Below are 26,154 nucleotides of genomic sequence, written 5' to 3'. Positions count from 1 at the left end.
ATTAATTTACCAAAAACTTTTAAAGCATGAGTAAAAGGAACTTTCTTCTCCCCTTACTCTTTAGTGTTCAGTGTGGATTGCAGCACAGTGGAATGCCCTCCTGTTCAGCAAGTGGTTTGTCCACTGGATAGCTATGAAACCCAAGTCAGGCTGACGGCTGATGGCTGCTGTACCCTGCCCACAAGGTTTGTGTCTGGATGGTTGAGTATTCTTTTTTTTCATTTATTTTTTTAACTTTGCAATTCAAGTAATGTAAATGCAAGATAACAATGCATACCTCTGAGGCAATAGAAGGTAATACAGGACAGAAGATATATGAGGTAGGTTAAAAGTTTATCAGGCTAATAGAAATACTAAATCCATCTTTTTCAAGCAAAAGATTCTTCTCAGTGTGAATGCATTGAATTTTACTAAATTTCTTAAGTGGTTTTCCAGTGTATTCAATTTGTTTTACAAAATAAATCATTTTGACAAATGCCTTTGATGCTAAGGAATTAAATGATGGAGATGGCAAATCTGACAGAGGAAATCTTACCTAGTTAAAGAAAATAAGGTACTTTTTTCTTTGTAGAATCCTGCTGTAATATGCTGAAAGATGATGACTGTCTGGAACTGTAGGGAAAAAGAAGTTTCAGATACACATTTCCTTTTACTTCAGTCTGTTAAGTAAGTGTAATTTACTGCAATTCAGGAAAACAAGACAATTTTGAGTTACATTTTTTTTTTTTTGCAAAGTTCTGCACCACTGTCTCAACTCCTGTTTTTGCAACAGACTTCCCCAAACCTAAATGAGTATTATGCCCAATAAATTCAAGCAAAAGGAACCTTTACTGAAAATATTTTACACAATACAGAAATTATTTCTTGTGGATGTGAAACTAGCAGGATTTTTTTGTATGAAGGTCTTTCACACCATACTGATCTGCCACATACCCAGCCACTTGTGAGACTGTGAAGTAGTGATAAACTTGTGAGTTCAGAAAGAATGAGAATGGTGAATGAGAGATCTTTACTGCTGGGTACCCTTTACGTGCATGTTTAATATAGTAACTTATTAGAAATTTTTGTTTATCTGAAATATGAGGACAATGATAAACTTTTACTTTCAAATTTGTTTCAACTCCCTGGATTAAAAACTCTAGGTAGGCCAAATAGGTTTTGTTTCCAAATAAATAAAATTGAGTTTTGTATTTCTGTAATGTGCTATACTGGTAAAAGCTGTGGTTTACTTTTTTTTTTTTTCCTTTGGTATGGGGAATGAAAAATAATCCACTTTCATCTTTTTATATAATAACTGAAACATTCCTTTGCTTAGCAAACACAGAATACTGAAATAGTCAAACTTTATTTGCTTCAGAAAAATGATCATTTAAAAATATTTTCTATTTCTAGGGCACACATGAGAACTGATCTTAGATAAAACATCTTAGGCAAACAATTCTTTCTTTGAAATAATCTTTTTTTCTTTCTTTGATAATATTTTAAAATCTACCCAGTTGTTTTGCTATGTGTAAAATGTAACTGATGTCTGAAATGTAATTGCATGTGTGCATGGTACCTAAGTGACCAAAAGAGTATTCCTATCTCCTGCATGCAAGCAGGAGACCCCGGTCTGGCAGGCTCAGATTGTGTGAATTATTAGATAATTCTGAATCGCACTGAAACCACTTGAAAATCTGATTGCTGTGCATTTTTTGGATCAGAGTTTAACAGGATCAGGGCTGTGATAGATGAGTTCTGAGCTCCTGGAGTCTTATGATTGGATCAGAATTTCTGAGCATGTTTTTGTGTTAATATTTGTATAAAACTGCAGAAAAACATACTTGGAATAACTTAGTTTGGATCTGCAGGCAGATTGAAACATTTGCAAGAGTCTTGTACTCTTCCATTAATTTTAATTTTGTGGCTCAGCCTATGTTGCTTTATACAGTTATAACACAGTTTAGTATATTTTTGGATTGTGTTAATTCCAAATTGTGTTAATTAATTAAACCAAACCAATAGCTCACATTTTAGCAGAGGAAGTGGGAAGGAAAGGACAGCCAAGTCTGACAGCACTAAGACCATGTCAGATGCTTTACATATTGTGTGCCTGCTGACGATTAATTATTTAGAATCACTATGGCACCATCTTCCTTAAGAAGCACAGCAGTGGTCATACATGTATTGGATGTAAGGGTATTACATAAAGTGAGGGGAATAAAGGAACACAGGGGACATGGGAATTAACCAAAAAGAAATATTAGATAAAGGTTAGAAGAGAAGCGTAGGTAAGAAAAGTGAAAGGGCAGAAAGGAAAACTATGTTTGGCTACTTTGACAATGAAAATCAAACCATATGAAATCAGACTGGAAACTGGTAGGATTTGAGGAAACATTGGAACTTTATATTTGAAACTCAGATATTAATGTCCCATGAGGCTTTCATTTCAAAACTATCGAAAAAGTCAAATAAAGTGGAGGATGAGTGACTGTATACTTGGAAAAGAGGACATTTTTCTTTAATTTTTGAGTTCCTTAATAAACATGTTGAAATATTAACAACACATTGACTGCGATTCAGTTTAGAACTGCCTAAATCTATATCATTGTTCTTCTGGAGAAGCTGGCAGCCTGTGGCTTGGACAGGTACACTCTGTGCTGGGTAAGGAGCTGGCTGGAGGGCCGGGTCCAGAGAGTGGTGGTGAATGGAATTAAATCCAGCTGACGACCGGTCACGACTGGTGTTCTTCAGGTGTCGGTGCTGGGGCCTGTCCTTTTCAGTATCTTGATGACCTGGATGAGGGCATTGAGAGCACCCTCAGTAAGACAACACCAAGCTGGCAGGAAGTGTCGATCTGCCTGGGGGTAGCAAGGCCCTCCAGAGAGATCTGGACAGGCTGGATCTCTGGGCTGAAGCCAATGGGATGAGGTTCAACAAGACCAAGTGCCAGGTCCTGCACTTCGGCCGCAACAACCCCAGGCAACGCTACAGGCTTGGGGCAGAGTGGCTGGAAGACTGTATAGAGGAAACGGACCTGGGGGTGTTGGTCGACGCTCAGCTGAGCATGAGCCAGCAGTGTGCCCAGGTGGCCAAGAAGGCCAATGGCATCCTGGCTTGTATCAGTTGCCAGTAGGAGTAGGGAAGTCATTGTTCTTCGGTACTCAGTCCTGGTGAGGCTGCAGCTCGAGTGCAGTGTCCAGTTTTGGGCCCCTCACTGCAAGAAAGACATTGAGGCCCTGGAGCATGTTCAGAGGAGGGCAACAAAGCTGGTGAGGGGTCTGGAGCACAGGCCTTATGAGGAGCAGCTGAGGGAGCTGGGATTGTTCAGTCTGGAGAAGAGGAGGCTCAGGGGAGACCTCATCGCTCTCTATAACTACCTGAAGGGAGGTTGTAGTGAGCTGGGGGTCGGCCTCTTCTCTCTTATAACTAGTGACAGGATGAGGGGGAATGGCCTCAAGTTGTGCCAGGGGAGACTTAGGCTGGACATTAGGAAACACTACTTTTCTGAAAGAGTGGTCAGGCGCTGGAATGGGCTGCCCAGGGAGGTGGTTGAGTCACAATCCCTGGAGGTGTTCAAGAAACGTTTAGATATAGTGTTGAGAGACATGGTTTAGTGGGGTTATTGGTGGTAGGTGGATGGTTGGACTGGATGATCTTGTAGGTCTTTTCCAACCTAGCTAATTCTATGATTTTACGATTTGTAATCATTAAACTCAAAAGGAGTAGCACTGTATGCTTTTCTGTACATTTGAGAATAACCTAAAGCAGAGTGTGCTTCATTAACCTGCAGGTTTTAGTCTTCATTAAACTATTTTTATTACAATTATTGACTATTTCAAGAAATTAATTCTTTCTCATTTATTGCTACTAAAATACAGGCTTAACAGTACCAGAAGTGGAGAGCAGTGAGTATTGTGGTAAGGAATGAACGGCCACATGCCGTTTACTTTAACAGCTGACAGCTTCACATACAGCAGGAGCAGATAGATGTATGCTTGTCCTTGACTCATTTTTAATATGAGATATTGTTCTATCCCTTTTTCCAAACACCTTGAAGATAAACATTTCCTGCACCTTTCCTCCCTCAGATTTCGGACATGAATCAGTCACAGTGAGTCAATGTCACAGTCCTTTATCTCTTTAGATGAACTCTTGCAACATGCACATGTTGGCTTGAATATCTTGCTGATTGCATGGCTTACTTTCCTGAGAGGAGAGAAGCATCCAAGAGTATGTTCACTAAATCCCGGTAAGAAGATTGCTTGACCTACTTATTTTAAAAGTTCACACCAAAAGCCCAAATATTTTCTAGATTAGAAAAGACTCAGAAATAATTGGTATGTTTGTCCAACAAAATCTCAAGTAGTGTGTCTTGTGTCTGAGTTTTAGCTTTAAAAATGCTGTTTCAAGGTTTTGGTGGGAGAACAAAGAAAAGAACAAATGTAAATGAAGCACAACAGAAGCAAATAACAAATTACAGACAAACTTTAAGAAGAGTGAACTATTAAATTAATGAAACAGGAATACAAGTCATAAAGATTAATTAGTTCATATTTAAGATAAAAGTGAAGAATGGCTTTTGACAGATACCATTACTTTCTTGCAAAATTGGAGTCTGAAAGGTTTCAGCTTGAGGGATGGGTGAATCAAGATTTTTTGATTCAGACCAATTCACCATCGCTTAGTTACAGATGGTTGCATGGCGTTGCAAATGCAAAACTTTCAATTGGATAGAGTGGTGTGGAGGAGCAGGACTATAGGGTTATTGTTTAGAAGTAAACCGCTGAAAGAGTTTCTTGAATGAATTAGTCATAGATTTTTTTTCCTGTTTGAATAGCCTTTGCCCTGTTGGTTTTACTTTATATGGAGTTGCAACGTCTCAATCTGTGGCTGCTTTGAATGGCAATTCCAGAGATTGTTGAATGATGAAGTTTATTTGACAAGCAAAAGTGTTAGTTCTCTGGGCAATATGCTAAAATGTTGGTCTTACATTGTAGTGACCTACTCAGCCCTTTTAGGGAACAGTTCACATGTATGTTTTGTTTTCTTCCGGCATTAAGCTTTAATTGGAAAACAGCCTCAACCCACCCTGCCCCATTAAAAAGCATAATAATAATAATGAAAAAAAAACAGTAGCAGCATACCTTACAAAGAGTATGCAACCTGAAATATTTCTTATTATGATTCTAAAATGTACGGATTGAATACATCAATATACTTTATTAAATAAAATTTAGAGTGATATCCTACAGTATTTATCAATAGATAACAAAATTGTTTGAAAGAGATCAATGAAATTGATCCCTGCCACTGAAATTTAACAAACTGCATTTTTCTTGCATAGTACTAGTCAATGCTATTATTAATCTGTACAAAAAAACAAACAGATTTTCAATTTATTATATGTACACTAGTCTAGAATTTCTAAATTATTTCCATGTCGAATGAATTCAGACTTTCTATTTAAGTTTTCAACCATTAACTATATGCTTTATTTTTATTTTTTTACATTTTCTCAGTAAGAAATAGCAATGAAATGGTCTGAGTTAAACTACATATCGATTAAAATCTTTAGAGACTGTAATTAGACTAAATAGCATAGGAGGAATATCTGCATTATATGTTGAATCTAATGCTCTGATCATTAAATACTTGATAAATGATACATCATCAAATTTTCAGTATTCTTTATTGTATTATTTGGATCACCCTTGAAAATTTTTCTGAAGTATTTTGATCTCATTTATAAGTGTAGATATTAAAACGTTGATTTAAAACTGAATACAATTTTTACTGCAGATGTCAGATGATGTATTTCAAACTTATCTTGATAAAAAGATGTAAGCTACAGTTTATTGAGATTCTCAAGTACTTACAGTTTATACAGTTTAGGAAAATGAGTGATATTTTCGTGTAGCAGCTAATCACTTATCTACTCAAGATTAATGTAAAGCTATATTTGGATAGAACTTGAATGCAACTTAAAACAGTACATAACCAGATTATCATACCTAAAGTAAAATCACTTTTAAAGGCATGGCAAAGTAGAAAAGAGAACAAAATTACAAAGTCACATTTAACTTTGATTTATTAAAGTAAGGAAACAGTCTTTTGTATCTGTCTTATTCTAAGATATTTTTTAAAAATTAATATGCCATATTTATAGCGATTCTAATGACAACATTAAGTATTAGTAGCAATTTATATCATAGTCTCTGAGTTTTGTATACCATCACAGGACTATTTGCCTCTGACTCTCAAGGAAGAAATTGACTGATTTATTATTTGTAGCCCTTTGTTTCTAATAGAATTTGACTGTCTTGGGCACAGCATAGATACCATTGCAGAAATTCATCATTAGCAGTTTTCTTTTTCTTCTTTAGAAAGCTTGTAGGTATCAGACAAGTCAGCTATGCTGTCTCTTCATTTTACTGAAATGAAACGGGATTTATGGCAGCTGTTTCTACAAAACGCAGGCGTCTTCAGAAGTTGTTTAGATTTAAATTTCTGATTTTGTTATCTTTCTAGATTACTTTGCCCAATAAACAATTGCTTTTAAGGTTCTTTTTCCCCTTTTGTGACACCGAGCCCTGTTGTTATTGTGTCATCTATGGTGTCTGCAACCTGTCACTGCATTAGACCTACCAGCCAATGGTACGTATTCTGTGTTTCTTGTTACACTGATGTCTAAGGAATCTTAGAGGCAGCTAGAAATAAACCAATACAGTCCTTCTCTTATTTTATGGCAACACCTGAGTTGTAACTAGGATTTATGTAGATGTAAGTTTTCTTTTGAGCTATTACTTGTATTTGGTATGTATTTGAGGGTACCAGATATGGTTTGTTGGACAGTGTTTTTCTTCCGATAGCAACTGTAGAGTCCCCAGCCATCTGTGCATCTATCCCATTCAGCATGAGGTGTTAGTTTGGGCAGATCTTTTCAACCTTGCTCCTGATCATAACATGATTCTTTCATGTTTATATATATTCTTTTCTGAGGTCTTCCTACCTTCTGAAGATCTTAATTTTATGATATATTTTTTGTTTGGGTGTTCAGTACAGGATTGCTCTTTTTAGAGAGCAGTCAAGAGTTTTCAAGAGATATAACATTTTATCTCACTCTTCCCCCAGAAGCAGTCATCTCTCTTAAGCAAGTTTTGCTGATACAGAGGTCTCCCTTGTATTTGTTTTAGAATTTTTAGATCCTTCTCCCCCACCCATCAAGAAATAGTATCCAAAAGGAAATCCTTATGGATCCCAGTTTTTGTTAAAGGAAAGTTCAGCTGGAACTGGTAAGGCAAAAAAGAAATCCAAGTATCTGTATCTTCCTGAGATTTCTATTCAGGATTTGACTTCTGAGAAACCTTTGTAGCTGGACCTGACGTCTAACAAATCCATGTTAAGGTGCTGCAGAAGCATTGCCATGTCTTCAGTTTCTTCATTATAGTGTTAGAACTTCTGTTTCGTAGCTATCATGCCCCCCTTGCTCAGGTTGTTCCTACTGTACATAAAATCTATCAGACCAGTTTTCCATCTGAAATACATCTGACCATCCAGTACTGTGGAATTCTATCACACAGTGTTGAACTGGAGACACTATTCCTCTCTGAAGAAGTAGTTTATTTTTATCATTGGAAAGCCTTCCATTGATGCCAGTTTAAACCATCTTACATCAAGCTCAGGTTTGCATTTGGGTTTTAACAGAGTTGATGAAAAGCCTAAACAGAACACCATGATTTCCATAATGTATGGAAATAGGTGTTTAGGCATTTACTGTATTTTAGTCTTTCAACAGCAAATACTTTTCCTAGGAAAACCATTTTTCTTCATTCAGATCTGTTAAATGAGGAGGTGTTATTCAGTTCAGAATACTACGCTGTACTGAAAATCCATGGAGAACAAGAATAAAAGTAGGACACATGATCTTTATAGATGACCAATCATTCATATCCATTTTGGCCTCTCAGGAGATAGTGAATAGTGAATTGCTGAATCCAAAGTTGGAGCAAACTCCTTCTTCCCTTACTATAGCTGCCTCAGCAATTCCTAGATGCTCTCAGTGTGATGGTTATTGTAGCCCTGGCCTCATGGTGTTACCCACAGCCTCACAGTGTGGGTTGTTTGGAAAGCAGCCATATTTTCTTGAAGTCCACAAATGAGAAAAAGATGATAAATACTTTTTTTAAAGCCTTATGAATAAAACTTAAAAGCTCTTGAGACAACAGAAAAAAAAAGTTTAGGGACCTTGATGGCTAGCTTCTAAGTCAAAAATTTGCAAACATTTTCATAAGAACTATATCATGTGTATCTTCTACAGAGGAAGCTGTAAGACATTATAAATATAGGGTTCATTGCTTGCCTCTTATAAAATCAGCATTTTACACCTGTATTGGACACACGATAAATGCACATTCACACTCCTTTCCACCAACTCTAAGGAAGCACTGAATTGCAAAACTTTTCAAGAATAAAATACCTAAAGGAAGGAACACATTTATCTTAAGGGAAGGGAGGAAAAAAAAAAAGCAGCATTTTCACAGGAGAAAGAAGAAGGGCTGACCATAGTTATACAAGCATCTTGTTTTTTCTGCAGAAGTTTTTATGAAAAAATATATCAACTACTTTATCTGACCATTTGCTGTGTTAGTGGTATGTTTATTTCTTCACTATTAAACTTGAGAAGAAACTTTATCCCTGATAGATAAAACTAAGACTTGCTTTAATTTGCTTTTAGATGCTACACTGTTGTCTAGTGCCTAGAAGCAGAGATTATGATGTCTATAGAATTTGGTTTTGTTTTGTATTCTTGACAAAGCAAGCTAGTCTTTCATCTCTGTCAAATTCCAGTAAACAAGCTGGCAGACAGCTTCTTTCTGTTACATATCTTACTTTTAAATGGTCAGTCTAAGATTAGTGTACACCTTAATCACACTGAATACTACTCCCCCTTCTAACCATTTCCCACTCTATTTCTCTCCATTGCATCTACTTATTCAGCTAATTAAGTTATCTGGAAATCGAATATGTGATTTAATTCAGAATAGTTGCTGACATGTACAGACAAATTTCTATTTATGTCACAAAGATCAATGGTTTTGACAGTTGTCCTCAAACTCACAACTGTATGCCCACGGAGATCCATATTTGTAATAAAGGAAAAGAAATATCACTTCGATGTTTGCTGTTTAGAAGGTATATAGATATGAGAACTTCCCAGCAGTTTGCCAACAATTGTCAGAGCATATAACATCACCGTTACTTAGGTTATATCAAAAGAATTTGAAGTTCTATTTTCTCTAGTAAATAAGAGGAACTTTGTGTTGGGTTTCAGCAGACACAAATTACTGTTGTAAACAGTAACTTTGTAAGCAGGTAAATTAAGTAAAATTGTGAACGCCTTTAAAATAATTTGTCCTCTACTCTTTGAAATTTCAGTGGTGGATTTTCAAGAAACTTATTTCTAGAAAAGGTTACTTTTTTTTAAATACATTATTCCTACTGCATGGAAAAGATGTGATTAATTGAATGGAGTTGTTTGGTTTCAGAATCACTGAGACTCTGGAGCGATCCTCTGGCTTCATTTTTAAAAATAGTTCATAATGGAATAAATTCAGAAGCTAAGTGATCATCCATATATTTGAGAAGGTCATATTTGTCCCTTTTGGACAGAAGTGAAGTTAGTAGAAAGAATGGCAACAGGCACGATCACAGTATGGAACAGTTTCCGAAGTAGATTCTTAGTCAATGTATTCTTCTTAAACTTGTACAGAATTGTGTTTGGGGGTATTTAAAAAGTATTTAATACTGTGAAGGGCATGGAGAAGCTAAATATGTAGTTATTACTTTTTCTTTCAAATTAAAAATAGGGGATCTCAAAGCCATCAAAGAAGCTTAAAAAAAGTGTCTGTTTTGTTTTGTTTGCTTATCTGTAGTCTCTGATGGCTTGGTTTTAGGGATACCTGTTCTTTCCTAGATATATTGAATAGCATCATGGAATATTTTGAGTTGCAAAGGACCTTTAAATGTCATCTAGTCCAACTCCTATGCAATGAACAGGGACACCTACAGCTAGATCAGGGTGTTCAGAGCATCCATGAACCACTGTCTGCTTGAACATGGGAAAAGAATTTAAGTAATAAATTTACTTGTCAAGATCCTGATGTTTGAGAGTATAGGCTGTCTCTGTAGACATTGTAGGTGGCATCCCAGCATGCTTTGGGATGTGCTCTGCAGGCACAGTTCCAGCTCCTCGTGGGTCTTTTCAGAAAGAACCCAGAGGTAGATTTCATGCTGTGCTGATGAAGAATTGCTTAATGATGCCCTGGAAAAAATGTTATAATGACTCTTGCCACTCCTTTTTCCAAATGTTTTATCTTTACTTAGTACAACAAACCAGTGAGCTCAAATAGTTTGAGGCAGAATTTTTTGCTAGATTACATTTTTGGTCTGACCTGTTACAAGTGTTCAGCTGTATGTCAGTTTGGAAAAGAACTGAGAGACTTTTAAATGATATTTGTTCTTTTATGACTTAAATATTGGAATGATTTTTCGCTGTTATTCTGCTAAGCACCATAGAGCAAAGAGCAGAAATCATCTTAGGACAACATGTTTTGTTTTTTTAACTCTCTTGAGGAATGAGGTAAAAAATATATGACTAGGAGGGTTTCCTAATATGTTCTGTAAAGAGGAACTGTACCTTAACGAAGCACTTCTATTTTGGTAAAGCAGTGCATGCTTCGAATTAATAAGAGTGTTTTTTCTCAGTTGATCCAGTTCCAGATTCTCATAATTCATATCATTATTAAATGGAAAATGGATACAATCTTTTTAAGTCCTGACCCATAACTTAGAAGTAAATAAATAATAAAATATTGGGAAAGACAAGCCCAAGGTGAGTTTAAAAATAGCCCTCTAGTTCTCTTAAAAATTGCCCTCTAGCTCTATTAAAAATTACCTATTTTTTGTGTCATTGTTCTGGGTTGTTCATTTTAAGATCCTGGTAGCTTAGTTCCAGGGAAATCTATTATACAGAAGAATAAACCTACATGCTATTAAAATTTAATGAGCAGTTTGGAATTGGCCCATAATTCATTTATAGCAAAGAGAAGGCACTCTTTACCCGTCTAGAAACATTATTTTTTTTCTTCACATTCAATATTTGCTTTTACAGTAATTATATAAAATTGTACTGCCCATCTCTGTCCACTGGAAAGCTCGCATAAAGAAAAAGGGTTCTGCATGTCATTTTTTTTTGTCTGTTTTCATGAAAGATGAGATTTACAGGCATACTGAAGCCAGCGCAGTGAATTAGTTACAAAACTATTATTTGTAATACTGATTTCTGACTTGCGGATTGTGCTCCATCTGTGTGCAGATTGCATGCTGTGATTCCTCATCAAAATTAGTGCAAAAAGAAGAGAAATTAATACTTGTAATACATTTAATTGTCATTTGTGTAACATTTTAACTCAATATCTTTGGTTTTGAAAAGTTATTTTCATAATATTATGAAAGGTTAGGCTGATAAACTGAAGGAAAGAGTAGCTGATGTACCTAGTGGCAAAAAAAATAAAGGCATCTGCAACAGAGAAAAATGTCAGCTGCTAAGGCAAAATATAAGAAAGATGCAGTGTTGGACTAATTTATGTTAGATTTTATTAATGTTCAGATGAATTCTGAAGAGTTTGTACATATATCAGTGTACAGTAGCCAGTAGATGTATGTCTGCTGGTTTCATGTGACTGTTCTCTTTTCCCTTCTCATCTGTCTGGAAAACAGACCAGTTAATATTAACCAAAGGATGAAATCGAGTCATCATCTTTGGGTTTGAGTAAAGCTTGGAAAGATGGTAATCTATTTGATGTGAATGATCATTTTACAGCTTTCCCCTCCCTAGCATCTGTTCACTACTTCCTAGCAGTAATTATACAGAAAAGATGCATGAAAGCAGTTCCTTTTTGCAGCATGTTTAATTTAAAGCTATGTAATCAGCTTTTGTAATGTTTAAATGTTTCCTGTCTATAAAGACAATTAGACTCATGGAAAAATTCACTATTATATTGGATATCTGTAATATATTTGTATCTATGTGTATATCCAGAATTCTGGAAAGAAATTACTACTTGGGAGCATGCTAGCTTTGCTTTTTAGATAAGTAAACTTAGAATAGGAAGAACTTCCATATGAGACGTTTTGTTCATATCTAAGTGAAGCAAAATTTTAGAGCATTCGGAAGTAATCCAATAATAAGTATCGTATGTTCCTTCCACGGTTCATCTGCAGGTTTATTAGTGATCTCCAAATAAAATACTATCTAGAAATAAAAGATAAAAATAAATAGACAGATAATAAAATTAAAACTATCTAGAAAAAGGGAATATTTTCATTATTGATTTGTTCAGTCATACCTTTAAAACTGAAGTGCAAACTGTATAAAGCAATGACTGAACTTTTAGGCTAAAATTCTCCATTGCTTATCAGAAGATTAAAAAAATTCTAGCTGAACCCACTGGATGGAGGTGTCCAAATGGCTGTATTTTTGCCTGCAGTGTCACTTCTTATGTGGAGTCAACCCTTTCTAAAGCTACCATTTGGTTGATTCCTTAAGCTGAAACTTGGCATCTTTTCTATTTAACTCATGTCATGGCTTCACATGTAAGTAATATGGATAAAATCCTTTGCTGATTTCATGAGATTGCAATGTTAATTTTCTTTTGCTGCACAACATCTCTTATACCCTATGCTTAATGGTAGGGAAGGTGTTGTGTTTAATCTCTTTCCTTTGCCACCAATTAATCAAGTTTTGATAATGCTGAGTTCTCTTTGAATATTGCCTCCTTTATATTATCTTTCAGTTGTTATGATTGACAGATCTGTGGTAATTTTCTCTAGAACATTTAGCTAACGTAAGTGCTAATAGTGGTAATGTAAATTGTACTAGAGTTCTGCACGGTAGAAAAAAAAAGAGGATCGTGATAAGATCTCCACAGGAATGTAATGTATGTTTCTGGAATGCTTTTCTCCAGTTTCAGTGTTTCAGACTTGATTTTGTTTTGATCCTTAAAATAAATATCTCTCTCCCCATCCTACTCCCATTCCAACCTCCCCATTCACTGGTATTGTGTCTTTTTTCTGCAGTTCTTGTTCTTTTCATAGCCATTATGCCTTGGAGAACTCTTTGATCCTACCATCAAAACAGCTTTTCTGAGGCTACTAAGCCCTTCTCTCTTTTCATCTGTTTAGTAACAGAAGTAAATGAGCCAAGATAATTAGATTTTAAATAAAAATTGTCATTTACAAATACCTTATTATTCTTTTTCATTTTTGAAATTCTAGTGACAAAAAAGAAAAAGAAAAATGATGTTAGAAATGAGGAAAGGAAGAACAAAAAAAGAAAATAACCAAATAAAATAAAGGGTTGTTAAGCACTGGAACAGGCTCCCCAGGGAGGTGGTTGAGTCACCATCCCTGAATGTGTTTAAAAACCGTTTGGATGTGGTGCGCGGGGACATGATTTAGTGGTGGGTTGTTAGAACAGCATGGTTAGGTTGCGGTTGGACTTGATGATCTTGAAGGTCCTTTCCAACCTGAGCAATTCTATGATTCTATGACACAAAAGCAACAAGTGGCAAAATTATTGCTGCTGGGAAGAACTTTAAAAACTGAAATTCAAATGAAAAAGATAGATTATTTGTATTCCTGAATCTGTTCTTTTTTCTATCTGCAAAACATGAATGAACACAGTTGGATTTTGAGAGTAGTTTTGTATATAGTCCATTATTTACTGAAATTACTTTTTCTCGGTTTTTGAAATTTCCAGGATTATTTTTTTCTTTTTTACCCTGAAGAACTAGAGAAATTTCCTTTTTGCCAGTTGAGCTGATTCTGGTTTTTCAGTTTTTCCATCAAAATTCAGTACCTTTGACTTCTGAGCTAGGCTCTGGTTCCTTCCTGGACGTCCTGCCACCTTTTCAGGTTGTGCTCTGTGGTATCTCTTGGATGACTGTTTTATTCTCTTTTTTCTCTTTCTAGTCTCTTATTAGGAGACTGTATTCTCTTACAGGACTGTCCTTCTTACTTGCTAAAAGGACATTCCTCCTTGTTGACTTGACTTTTGTTAGGGTATGTGCTGGTGTCCAGAGGTATGTGTTTGCTTAGAGCCTTTGCTCTAATAAGGTATTTGAGAGTGAGATACTGAATGTTAGCTTCTTGGTATATCAGATAGTGATCTCTCTTTAATCTTGCAGTTTTTCAGTGTCACTGTGCTATTTGATGTTAGAATACTGTAGTGATAGGCTAGAGTGCCTCTTCTGCAAAAATAGTCTGAAGGAGCTGGGCTTGTTCAGCCTAGAGAAGAGAAGGTGGAGGGGAGACCTTGTTATGGCCTTCCAGTATTCAAAGGGAGATTATAAACAGGAGGGAAATCAACTTTTTGCACAAGTAGACAGTGAGAGGACGAGGGGGAATTATTTTAAACTAGGGAAGATTTAGATTAGATGTCAGGGGGAAGTTTTTCCCTGACAGGGTGGTGAGGTGCTGGAATAGGTTGCCCAGAGAGGTTGTGGATGCCCCATCCCTGGAGGTCTTCAAGGCCAGGTTGGAAGGGACCCTGGGGAGCCTGGTCTAGTACTTGATCTAGCAACTGGGAGCCCTGCCTGTGGCATGAGGGTTGGAACTTAATGGTCCTTGAGGTCCCTTCCAACCCAAGCCATTCTATTATTCTAGTCTGTGTTGAGTGACAAATCAACATGTAAAGTTGTCATCTCTTTTGGAAGCTTTCCTTATAGAAACTTATGCTGCGTGTGTATTCCTTAGGCAATTTATGACTATAGAAAGAGCAGCTCAGAGGCAACACTGTGCCTTACAAATCAGCAGCTCGAAATTCTGAATTTCATAGAAATTACTTATGAAGGAATCGTGGCCACTGTCAACAGACTTTTCACAGTCTAGCCTACTAAATTTCCTCCAAACTTAATGCTCAATAACTAGGCTAAGATACACTCTGAATGTGGATAGCTGCATGTGATGAAGCACAAAACTGGAATAAAACTTCTCTTCCATCTGTCTTCTCTAAAAGACTCTTCAGGAAAAAAAAATCTAGTAGTATGAAGCTGATTTTTCGCTCTTATTAAGAACTGGATCACTTATTCAGAATTTCCAGATGTTATTGTTCTGGCAGTGCTTCAACTGAGCTCAGCTACCAGAATTCCTTGGGTTTCTTCTTGAAAGACTTCTGTCTCCAAAACAATGTTTTCCATGCTAATAGCCTGGAAGATGGTCAAAGATTTTCCTAGCAGTGCTAGGAAAAGAATGCAGAGTATTTGAAAGTCCATCTGAGAGTGTTTGCTGCTTTGACATTCTCTCATGAATGGATTTTCTTTATCCAAATGGGAAGTCAATTTATAAAAACTTTGGAGGGTGGTGTCTTCTTTGATTAGACTGTTATGGCCTTTTTGCTGTTTTTGAATGAGTATGCTAAGCTTTCATTATTCTCAGTGGGAGGGATTCATTTCTGCAGAAAGGAATGTTTACTCCCAACAATCTTCTAAACATCTTTTCAGCTCATGTTTTAGAAGATTGTCTATCATAAGTCATTGGATTTGGTTTGGTTTGGTTTTTATTTGTCTGTCTGTTTTTTTGGACTGTTTATTGTTAAAAGCAGTTGACTGAGAAGGTGGGAGAACAAAAGAAGCTATGAGCTATTAACCTAAGTATTTAATATTCTCCCAGAAATGAAGTCTTTCACAATAACATATGAGACAAAGGACTGGAGCCCAGGTCACAGGACTTGAAAAATCAAGATTCACAGCTGTATTTTCATTATGTCTGCTATTTTCTCTGCAAATTGACATGAGAATTTTTATTAAGTTTGATCTGCATATTTTCCCAGAGGTTATTTGTGTGTTGAATATAGAATGATTGAAGTGAAATGTAGTATTTTTATCTAGGCCTTTAAAATTCCTTTGGTTTTGTCTGTACTCCTTTGTTTTTAAAGATTTTTTTTTCTTCTTCAAGAATATGTAGGCACTTATTTCAGGGCTTTTTTGTTTACTATTGATTGTTTTTTCTTTGTCTCAATAAGTATATTCTTTTTATTGAGGTGGAGAAAAGTGAGATATTAGTACAGATTTCTGTAAGATGACTTAAATATCTTTGTGTGCTCTTGGCTTTTTTCCTTTCTTTTGGCCAAAGGGTGTACATGGCTTTATTCTACTAGTACTCTTCCATATAATATCTACCTTTATTTGTAGGATGACAAAATGGAGGGATAAGTGTTTTCTTTTAATTTTCTTTGAAGGAACCTCTCTGCCATTTGTACATCCCAGATCTTTTCCTTCATTTCTGCTTTGTTCCATCCCAACTTTATCCCCTCATTGTCAAGCTGAAGAAGGAAGGGACTGAGTAATCTGAAAGGTAAACTGCTGTCACAAATCCTTCAGGTTTTTCAGTTCCATGCAGAAGAAACAGTATTGCTTTTTTTTTTCCCCCTTATGCATTTCTGAAGGAAAAGGGCACACGGTAAAGAAAATAGTTCATTTCCTTCCAGGTCGAGAAAAAAAAAAAAACTGTTGAAATCAGAGATATGATAAATAAAACTTAAATTTCTGAACTCTGCTTTTTTGTTGCTTTAGTTTATTATCCTTTACTATTAACATAAGTACAGTGCTATCAAAATTTCTGAAATACATTTTAAATCTGTCAGTATACCTTGGGAAGTATGTGCATGTAGTATTATATTACATATAAGCAAAAGGACTGGAGGGAATGGCCTCAAGTTGTGCTAGGGAAGATTCAGGTTGGATGTTATGAAAAATTTCATCTCTGAAAGAGTGGTCAAGTGCTTGAATGGGCTGCCCAAGGCGATGGTTGAGTCACCATCACTGGAGGTGTTCAAGAAACATTTAGATGCTGTACTAAGGGACATGCCTTAATGGGGAAATATTGGTGGTAGGTGAACGGTTGGATTGGATGATCTTGGAGGCCTTTTCCAGCCTTGGTGATATAATTCTGTGATTCTACTTGTCTTTATTTGGACATATTTAATGACCAGATAATTATTTATGAGATGAATTTGTGAAATTAATTGTGAAACGTGGTGTAATTATGCTACTTTTTCAAGGAGTCTTTTATCCCCTTATAGTAACACATTGTTATAGTAGAATATTTTAAAAATCCTTTTCAGGTATTACAATAAAAGTCCTGAGAGATTACTTGACTTAGCTTTTATTTCTTCATGGAAATTTCCTTTCATTGATGCTTTAGAATGAAGAATTATACGTTTTTCTAATGCCAGTGAGGATGAAGGAAGAACTGCTAAAACCTTCTCTGTTGAGAGGTGTCTCTTCCTCATTCATTGAACCCTGCTTGTTAAGGATATTTGCTTGGTAGAGGAGAACCAAATTTCTTGCTTTTTAAGAATAAAAAATAAGTCCTTTATGTACCAATAATGCTTTTTACCGAAGAGTGTTTAAATTTCAGAATTATCTCGAGATACTTAAATATATTTGAAATAGTTAGTAATACATAGAGTTCTTATTTTCATTTCTTTAACTTGTAATTAAAGGATTTTCTGCTGAATTCTTTTTTCCTTTTGAAGCTCATATGTTTTTGAGGATTAATAAATGAATCTACATTTTTTTAATTAAAAATTTGAGTTCTGTACTGTGACATTGCTTGGCTATGATATTTGCATATTTCTCTTTGTTGTGTCTCCTACTTTTATTGACTCATTTCTGCTTATCCCATTAGTATGCCCAATGTTTGGGGCAAGGACTCTCTTAAATATAAACTCAGTGACCATCTTAAATGTTTGGCTTTTGAACACTTGCAGTAAACATAAAATAGAGAATCTGGAAACAAATGTGACTAGTGCTTAACGTATTTTATGTCTTCCAGTTATTTTCTTAAATAAGCAAATATTATTTGCATGTAGAAAATGCAAACCACAGTATTTAAATATTTACTCTTCTGCACCTAAAGGAAGCATGACCAAAAAAAAAAAAAATGCAATTGTTTCCATTTTGCTTAGATTTAATGATTCTCCATGGTATCTTCCTCTCTTTTATTATTCCTTATATAAAATTGGCTGTAATAGAGTTTCCTAACAAAAGGACACACCTTTTTTCTAGATAGATACAGTTACTGCTTATTAGCATTTCATCAATTTTGATTTTTCACAGAATAAAAGGAGAAGCCTACTTTTTCAAATTAAAGAACTTAGCTATTTTCAAACAATCTGAAAAAATATTCAACTAAAGTTTTGATGTTGTAGTGTATGACCTTTTTTGTTTCTTGACTGCTTGACTAGCAGAATTCAGATAGTTATAACAAAAAACAAAAAACAAAACACAGCAACAAAAAACCCCTCTCCTCCTCCCCAAATGCACTTCATGTTGATAAGTAGTCTTGGTCACTGTATTAATAAAAGCTGATTCTAAAATATGAGTATACTAATACTGGAACTTATGCACTAGCTTTTCGTTTTCCCTTTCCTTATTCTTTCCCCTTATGTGTGGCTTCATTTATTTATGGGGATTTCCTTACTTTTCTTTGGTTTCAGGTGCGAGTGTCTCTCTGGTTTATGCGGTTTCCCCATGTGCGAGGCAGGCTCCGTTCCTCAAATAGTCTCGCGTGGAGATGGAACACCTGGCAAGTGCTGTGATGTCTTTGAATGTGTCAATGGTACGTGAAGTTTTCTCTTGTACCTGGAGAGGAGATTTTATGTGTCTGTGGGAGATGCTGGGTAGATGGTTATTCTTGTTATATGGTCAAGATTTGAGAGACATGATTTTCTTTGAGTTCATTCAGTAAGAAGTAACTGGAAGTTTAATTGAAGGTATTTAGCGGGAAAATGTCATTTGTAAGTTGTGTCATGTTTCTTTAATTTCTAAAGCATTTTTTTCTCTGTAAACCCAAGGAATTCAAATTTTAGTGAAAAGCCCCCTCTCTATGTGTTTTCCAGATGCTCTTTTGCCAGTTACAAATGCTAGAGTCCTTTTAAAACTGTTGTTTTGGTTTTTTTTTTTCACTAAGCATTGAATCTGCTTCTTGCAGTGTTGTAAACAAGAGCTGTTTAGACTGTAGGGTTCACTTTAAAAAAAAAACACTTTAAATAAACACAAGTAATCTTTAGCACAAATTTGAAGCCCTTGGAAATTGCACTTCAGTATAGAAATAGACTGATTCTCTTTTATTTTGCTTCCAGATGGAAATATTTAGAAAAAAAATATTTAAAAAATGTAAATTTGTTATGCAAATTTGTTATTTTTGATTTGTTATGCAAATCTCAGGATTGCTCAGTGGTGTGTACGGTGAATTGGAAGAGAGAAGTATTTGGCTATTGAAAGGAGAAAAAAGATTCTTGAAAGGCTGCATGCTCAGATAATTTCTGAGCATAAAGAAATTACTTGTTGGTTACATATTTACTTACTAATATTTATTAAGTGTTATTTAACATTTTTACATTGTGCAAGTATCACATGCTTAAAACTATTTTTGTATTCTTTACAGCATATGCACATAAATGCACATATCTATATAGACACCCCCCTAGGAGAATGTTTGTGATGTTTACACCTAATAATATTCTAAATACTCACATGATGATTTAAAAATAATCTGCACTGCTTCATAGTTTGGGATTTTTCAAGTGCATTTTAGAATGGTCAAGTTCATCAGATACTTGAGACAAATGAAAGGCACACCTCTCAGACAGTCATGTCCTAGAAGATGGACGCTGGCAATAAGTTACTAGATAAATGTCTAGTGCCACAAAAAAATGGTTTTATATATAAAATTTACAAAAATATAAATTTCATATGTATATGTAAAATATCCCTACCCTTACTTTTGTTAATTTGAAAGGAAAATAAGGTGGAATGTTGCTTAAGAGACTGAAAGTTGAATACTAATATATGGTTCTGGTTTTCAGAAGGATCTTGAAATATTAGCAAGTACAGAATAGATGCCTTAGATATCAATGACAGATGGAGGAACAATATTACAATGATAGTCTTAGATCAATTTCTTCATTAAAAAAAATGCCATAGACATAATGAGAGCCAAATCAGTAAGTGCTAGCACACACTGTTCTCAGTGGTGAGGGTGGCTGACTGTTGGCACAAACTGTCAGGAAGATGCTAAATTTCTTATTTTCTTGCTTCCCAATTATGATTAATTGCCATTTTGAAGAGCATGTTTTTAATCAAACGCAAGTTAATGGATTTATAAATGGTAAGTGGACTAATTACCAACTAGTTCAATTAATTCTTGGGTTTGAAAACCTCTGAAAACAAGCAAGAGGGTGTCGTAAAAAGGACATGCACATGGTGACATTCATACAGTTTTCCTGCTGTTATAATATCTATTTAATGATAAAATTACGGGAGTGGAGGGAATACAAAACTGTCAGGATCATCAGTACTGATCCTCTGAGTTACCTTGACATAAAGGAATAATTTTACATAGACTGCAAATTAAAAAAAAACAAAACCTGTAGTTAGTGTATATACTGTGGGGTAACTACATTGTGTTGTTAGGACCCTAATGATGTGCAGTGCTAAGCATCCCAGCCTTGTGTACTTCGTAGGTGTGCATGAGATAGGATGGTGGAAAGAGGGGAGGTTGTCTGGAAAGGGTAGGGAAGAGCTGGTTGTCCCAGAGCAGCACTGACTGGTGTTGAGGGGTGGTTAGTGTATATGGGCAGCAAAATAAAAATAATGTAGAGACTCTGTCGGCATCATATTGTCTTTGCTGTTTGTCAGCATTTGGGGGACAGGTCAGCCTTTTTTGACAAAAGCTTTTCCTATATTTAATATTCAACTTTTTTAGAAGTTCTACGACAGATTTGTAGGTTTTATGTGGTTCTCTTTGCTATCTCAAACTAGCATTGGGTTGGTCTGTCAGAAAAACATGCTCATCTGCAGTGAGACACACCTCAGCAGCAGTCGTTCTTTGCAGGTTATGTAGCTGTTGTGCTAATTCCTGTCTCATTATAAGTACAGCAGTAAGTCATTACACTCACTGTTGCTTTCATGCTTCAGATTCACATAGGTTGGTCCAAAAGTAATGCCTCCTATTTATTTCCATAGAAACTGCAACAGATACAAAGAGCACAATAATACTAGTTGGTAGAGCAAATTCTCAGCTACAAAAAATTTTTTCAACATAGTCACCACCATTAGCTACACATTTTCACCAGCAATGAACAAGAGCCTGCATGCCACGCTCATAAAAATCCACACCAGTGGAAGTGACCCACTGTTGCCACTGCTGAAGCGCAGCACCACCACCTCTCTGTGTTCACATCCACTGTTTGGTCTCCAAAAATGTTCAGCAAGTGTCAATGTGTGTCAATGGGTGCCATTTTTTTCTGCATGGAGGAACTCAGTGACACCCCTTTGCTTCGTATGCACTTCCATGTCAAACACCAGTGTGTCAGACTGCCCCTCTGCTGCCATCTGTCACATGGCAACAACATGTAACAGAATATTGGTGGGAAGGTTCAACCTTTATGGCCATACCACCAACATCTGCCTCTGATGTTGTGGGCCGACATAATAACACAGGAAGCATTACTTTCAGAGCAGCCCTGGTAAATCGGTGTGGTCTCATGTTCCTCATCGTATGTAATCTCCTCTTTCTTACAGTCTGTCACATAATGTTTTAAATATTATTTCTCAGCAAAACAAAATTTATTCCTGCTTGGAAACTGTTCTAAGGTTTCAATTTAATGAAACTAGATTTTATTATTAAGTTACGTTTTACCTACAGTCTTTGGCTGTTCAGCATTTAGAAAGTGCTTTGAAAAACTTTCTCGTTGGTGATAAGCACAAAATATGCTTCAGAGAGAAGATGCTCAGTATATTTCTTTCTGAGATTTTAATCATCATGATTATAAGCAGAGAACAGAAGATTTTACGTAAAGCTGATATAGTGACTGGAGACATAATTTTGTACTTCTTAAAACATTGCTGTGGTTAAAATAATTTACCATTACAATGGATGAACAGGTATTCAAATCTTTCCTTCTAAACGGTACTAGATAGCATTTTATAATTTGGGGGGAAGATTGAGCAAGAGATTCCTTCACCCTGCATTTTACTGAAATTAATTTGAGGTTTCTCCGGATTCACTCAACTTTTATTACTTGTTTTTTTTTCAACTGTTAACAGTGGTGCACTGCTTCTCTCAAGGGAGAGGTTGTAAGGAAAAAAATGATTCAGCATTCAATTACAAGCATCAACAAATGAATCTAAATAGATTGAAGGCTACATGTGCAGCAAGAGTGGAAGTGTTTGGAAACAAGAGAGCATCCAAAATGCCTGTTCTCTAATTAGGTATTGACGCATGGCTCTCCTGAATGTAGGTTGTGCTGTAGCACACACTGGCTGGGAGCTGTGCCTTTAGAAATTTGAGAGAGCAAATTGCAAAGCATCCTGCAGCTGCTTTCTTCTGTCAGTCAGGGCTTCCACTTTTGAATAAGTTTACTTGAATTCAGCAGCTATTTAAAATGATCTCTGAAAGACACTCGGTTGCCTGTGTGAGAGAGGGCCTAGTTAATATGTCCAAGAGCTCCAAGGTGGAGGGGAGCAGGCTGCTTTCTTCCCTCTGCCTTGCCAGGAGTGGCTGTGGAGCCCTGCGGCCCCTCCATTGCCCCAGCCCCAGGAGGTGAAGGCCAGTCTTCTGCTGCCCTTTCCATTGAGAATGAGAGTACCTAGTTCATGCCCCAAAATAACAGGCTGACAAGGATGACAACTGCCACAGGGAAACTGTGACCTCTTCTATATTGCTTTTCCAGGCTGTACTCATGATAATAAGGAAGTGAGCTCCTAAATCATCAAGCTCATTCACTTGATGTGACACATAACCTATGGTTGATAATGGCATCTGTAAATTTTTTCCAAATTTGAGAAGATATCGCTGATGTATTCAGCTCTTTTTTCTGTACCTCCTGGCTTCCTTTACACTTGTGTCTCTATAGGGTAGTACTGTGTTGGAGGAGAGATTAACTAATCACACTTCTTGTCACCTGCTGATGTTATTACTCCTCACCGGCATTGTTATTCTGTTATTAAGCTCACAGTGTAGAAAAGGTTAATGGTAGTGCCATTACATCTAAGGGGAAGTATGAATAACTTTTTTCTGAAAGGAGCATCAGTGAATGCTAAAGAAATTTGACAGGGAGAATATGGTGCCTGCAAGGAAAATCTTCACTAAAACAAATAGACCAAAGTCCAAGTGGAACAGCCCACAGGCATCAGTTAGTTGTAGGATCCCATTATTCACTATACTAAGCCTCACAAAATGTACATGACAGAGGAAAATATTATTTTCCATGTACTCTGAATACACAAAGAAAGAAAGAATTTACCAAGGTAGTAGAGTCTGTCCTAGAGCAGAGAACTGAATATAATCGTGATCCTAATTAAATATAACTGCATGTTACTCTCCAGGCATCTAAAAACAAAGGGGCTTTTTTTTACTGTAAATAGACACCTACTTTAAAATGAAAACTCTGGAGATTGTCTGACCAATTACTGCAATATGTTGAGGATATTTTTGGCACCAAATAGAGACATGTTCTAGATTTGATCTTGATAACTAATGGGGATTACATGAGAATGCAAAGATGGAAGATAACTATGAAATGTTAGGTTTTGGTTTTCTTAGAACAGGGTAGATAAGCAAAACAATACCTGAACTCCAAGAATGAAAAAAAATTGACATTATTGTATTAATGACAATTGTGCTGTTCTTAAAAAAAAAAAAAAAAAAAAAAAAGTATGAATAGAAAACGTACCTTGCTAAAGTGACAGTATGGGCAGCAGAGAATGGATTAATTTGGATAAGGCATTACTGGAATTTAAGAAGAAATGGTAAAAAAAAAAAAGTGTAATTAGGGTCAAAATTACAAAGGATTATTATACTGAAAAGATGCATGGTCAGTAAGAAAGGGCAAGATGCAAAATGTGGCTTGTGAGGAGCAAATGACAACAAACTTAAGTAATAAATGGAAGATTAATACTAAAGGAAGATAATCTTCATATCTTTTTGAAAATAGACTCAGTGGTTGTGGGTGCATTTTTGTTCTTTCAGGTTTGCTTGTTTAAATTCAGAGTATTTGAATAGTATTTGAAAATCAAATTTAATCACCAGCCACAGTCATATGAGAATTTGGTTTAGTGAATTGAAAAGGCAGGTTAGTCTACCAAGCCATGCCAAATATTTTAGTTATTTAGATATTTAGAGATTAAATATTTAGATCTGGACTTGGATTATACTCACCACAGTCAACGTGGGGAAAATGTCTGAAGCAAGATGTGCCATTGCCACTCATATTTAAAACAGAAGGAAAAAAGAAGGTGCGAAAAACTAAAGGCCAGTCCAAGACCAAATCTAACTTACTTCATTTATTTATGTCAGTTAATAAAAACCAAGATACTAGGTGTATTTTGTGGAACTGATGTTATGCCATGTACAAAGCATATTAGATGCCAGATGGTGCAGTTCTATGTGGTTTTAAAAATAATTTTTAGTATTTACTTTCTGAAGTAGTGATGTTTTTTGCCAAAGCGAATCCACTTGCTAAGGGAATGTCTTCTGACTCTCAGGTATTTGCAGATGCTTAAACCTGGATAAGGTTGCCAGCACTCTGGAGGAAAAGGTTAGCACTAAATATCTTTATTAAAGAGAGGAGGAGATGGTGAGAGCTACACAAGAGTCCTACTGCTGAGCATCATCATTTAGCTATAATTCCAAACCACAGCCTTGTGTTAACAGATTTGAGTCTTTTTCCTGCAATTTTAAACTTCTCTCATGTATTGGAGGCAGATCACAGATGGGTTTGTGATGAATGATGGGCTATGGCTGTACTTTCAATGGTGCTGAGATTTTTGCAGGTGCCTGTGTCCTATTGACATGCCTAGGGCTAAAGTGATCACAGCATGTATTTTCTTGTTTGGTAGACTGGTATTTAAATGTATTCCTCTGTTACAAAGGACATGGCTTGTTTCCAGGAATTGCTTGGCAATTTTATGTACAAAATCTGGTGCAAAAAGGGGATTTTAAAGTACTGCCACAGTGGTTGGTGGCCCCAGCTCCTTTGGCTGTCCAGGTGGATTTCTGTGCTAGGTCTTTAGCTTACTGCAAGATGCTAAAAATGTATTTTCTAGAAGGATGTACAGATAACAAGAAGATAGCCTAGAGGAAAGCTAGAAACAATCAGACATTTAGAAGCATAAACTCATTCAGAAAAATAAAAACTGAAAGGAATGTGTGTATTTAAGCCTCAAGAGAAGGTGGAGACCCAAAATCAGTCTACTGAGGAGCAGATTTGCAGGTTGGAGAAAAGTAATAGGAAGTGTTATATATACCCCTGTCTACTTTCAAGAAGGGAAAAGCAATGAAACTTGGGTAACTTATGTTTTTGTGTATTTTATCTAACTTGAATTACTCTTGCTGCAATTTGAGCTTAGTATCAGTAGCTGAACTGTGGAATTGTTTAGTAGTTTGCAGTTTCGTAGTTATTGATGGTTTTAAAGAGAAGACAAGACTGGAGAGGTTTTAGATGGAGCTGCTTCCATTGCGGTTTCTTTCTGTGCTCTTTTCTCCACCCTATATGGTGACTTGGAAATAAGTCTTCCCTCTCTGATGGCAGTGCCATAAGGTCTTGTCTACTGTGAAAAGAAAAAAGAAAGACATCGGTATCAACCTGTGCAACTGTCTTTCCTCTGAAGAAGTTGCTGGGTTACTGGATTGGAACCTGCTGGTGAGGTAGACCAAGAAAACTGTTGTTGAAGATAGGCACTGCGTATAGCTTAAGACATCTGGATACAGAAGTGGTTTCTAATGGGATGATACAGACTTCCTCCACTAGAAACCACCACACTATGTAAATCTAAATTTTTCCATTTGGATTTAAATGTGAATTTTTCAATTTTATTGTTTTCTGTGGTGGTTATACCTCACTGTCTCGTGGTTTTCAATTTCTTTTACAGTCTACAGGTGCCACAAAATAATGTTTCTTTCCTTCAAATAATCACATAAAAGCATGTATAAATAATTACATTGACTTATAAATGATAGTTACAGTTTTGTCTTAGTCCTGATTGCTGTTCCTAGATGCAAGACGAAAGGACTTTGCAGTGTTCCCACAGATGCGTTAACGGGGAA

The 26,154-nt window shown here is 36.0% G+C and overlaps 1 protein-coding gene across 1 annotated transcript in view; it reads left to right on the top strand.

The window, feature by feature from the left end:
* The window catches only part of CRIM1 (cysteine rich transmembrane BMP regulator 1), a 172,986-nt gene that overhangs the window by 93,661 nt on the left and 53,171 nt on the right, over positions 1-26,154 (top strand). Inside the window, exons 3-4 of the mRNA XM_021389763.1 lie at positions 65-185; positions 18,542-18,663. Of these exons, the coding sequence (XP_021245438.1) occupies positions 65-185; positions 18,542-18,663 (243 nt within the window). The remainder of the gene's footprint in view (positions 1-64; positions 186-18,541; positions 18,664-26,154) is intronic.

Source organism: Numida meleagris, chromosome 3 (assembly GCF_002078875.1).
Source record: "Numida meleagris isolate 19003 breed g44 Domestic line chromosome 3, NumMel1.0, whole genome shotgun sequence".
Classification (NCBI taxonomy): Eukaryota; Metazoa; Chordata; class Aves; order Galliformes; family Numididae; genus Numida; species Numida meleagris.
The sequence above is the reverse complement of the archived record's forward strand: the minus strand, read 5'-3'. Positions and strand labels throughout refer to the sequence as shown.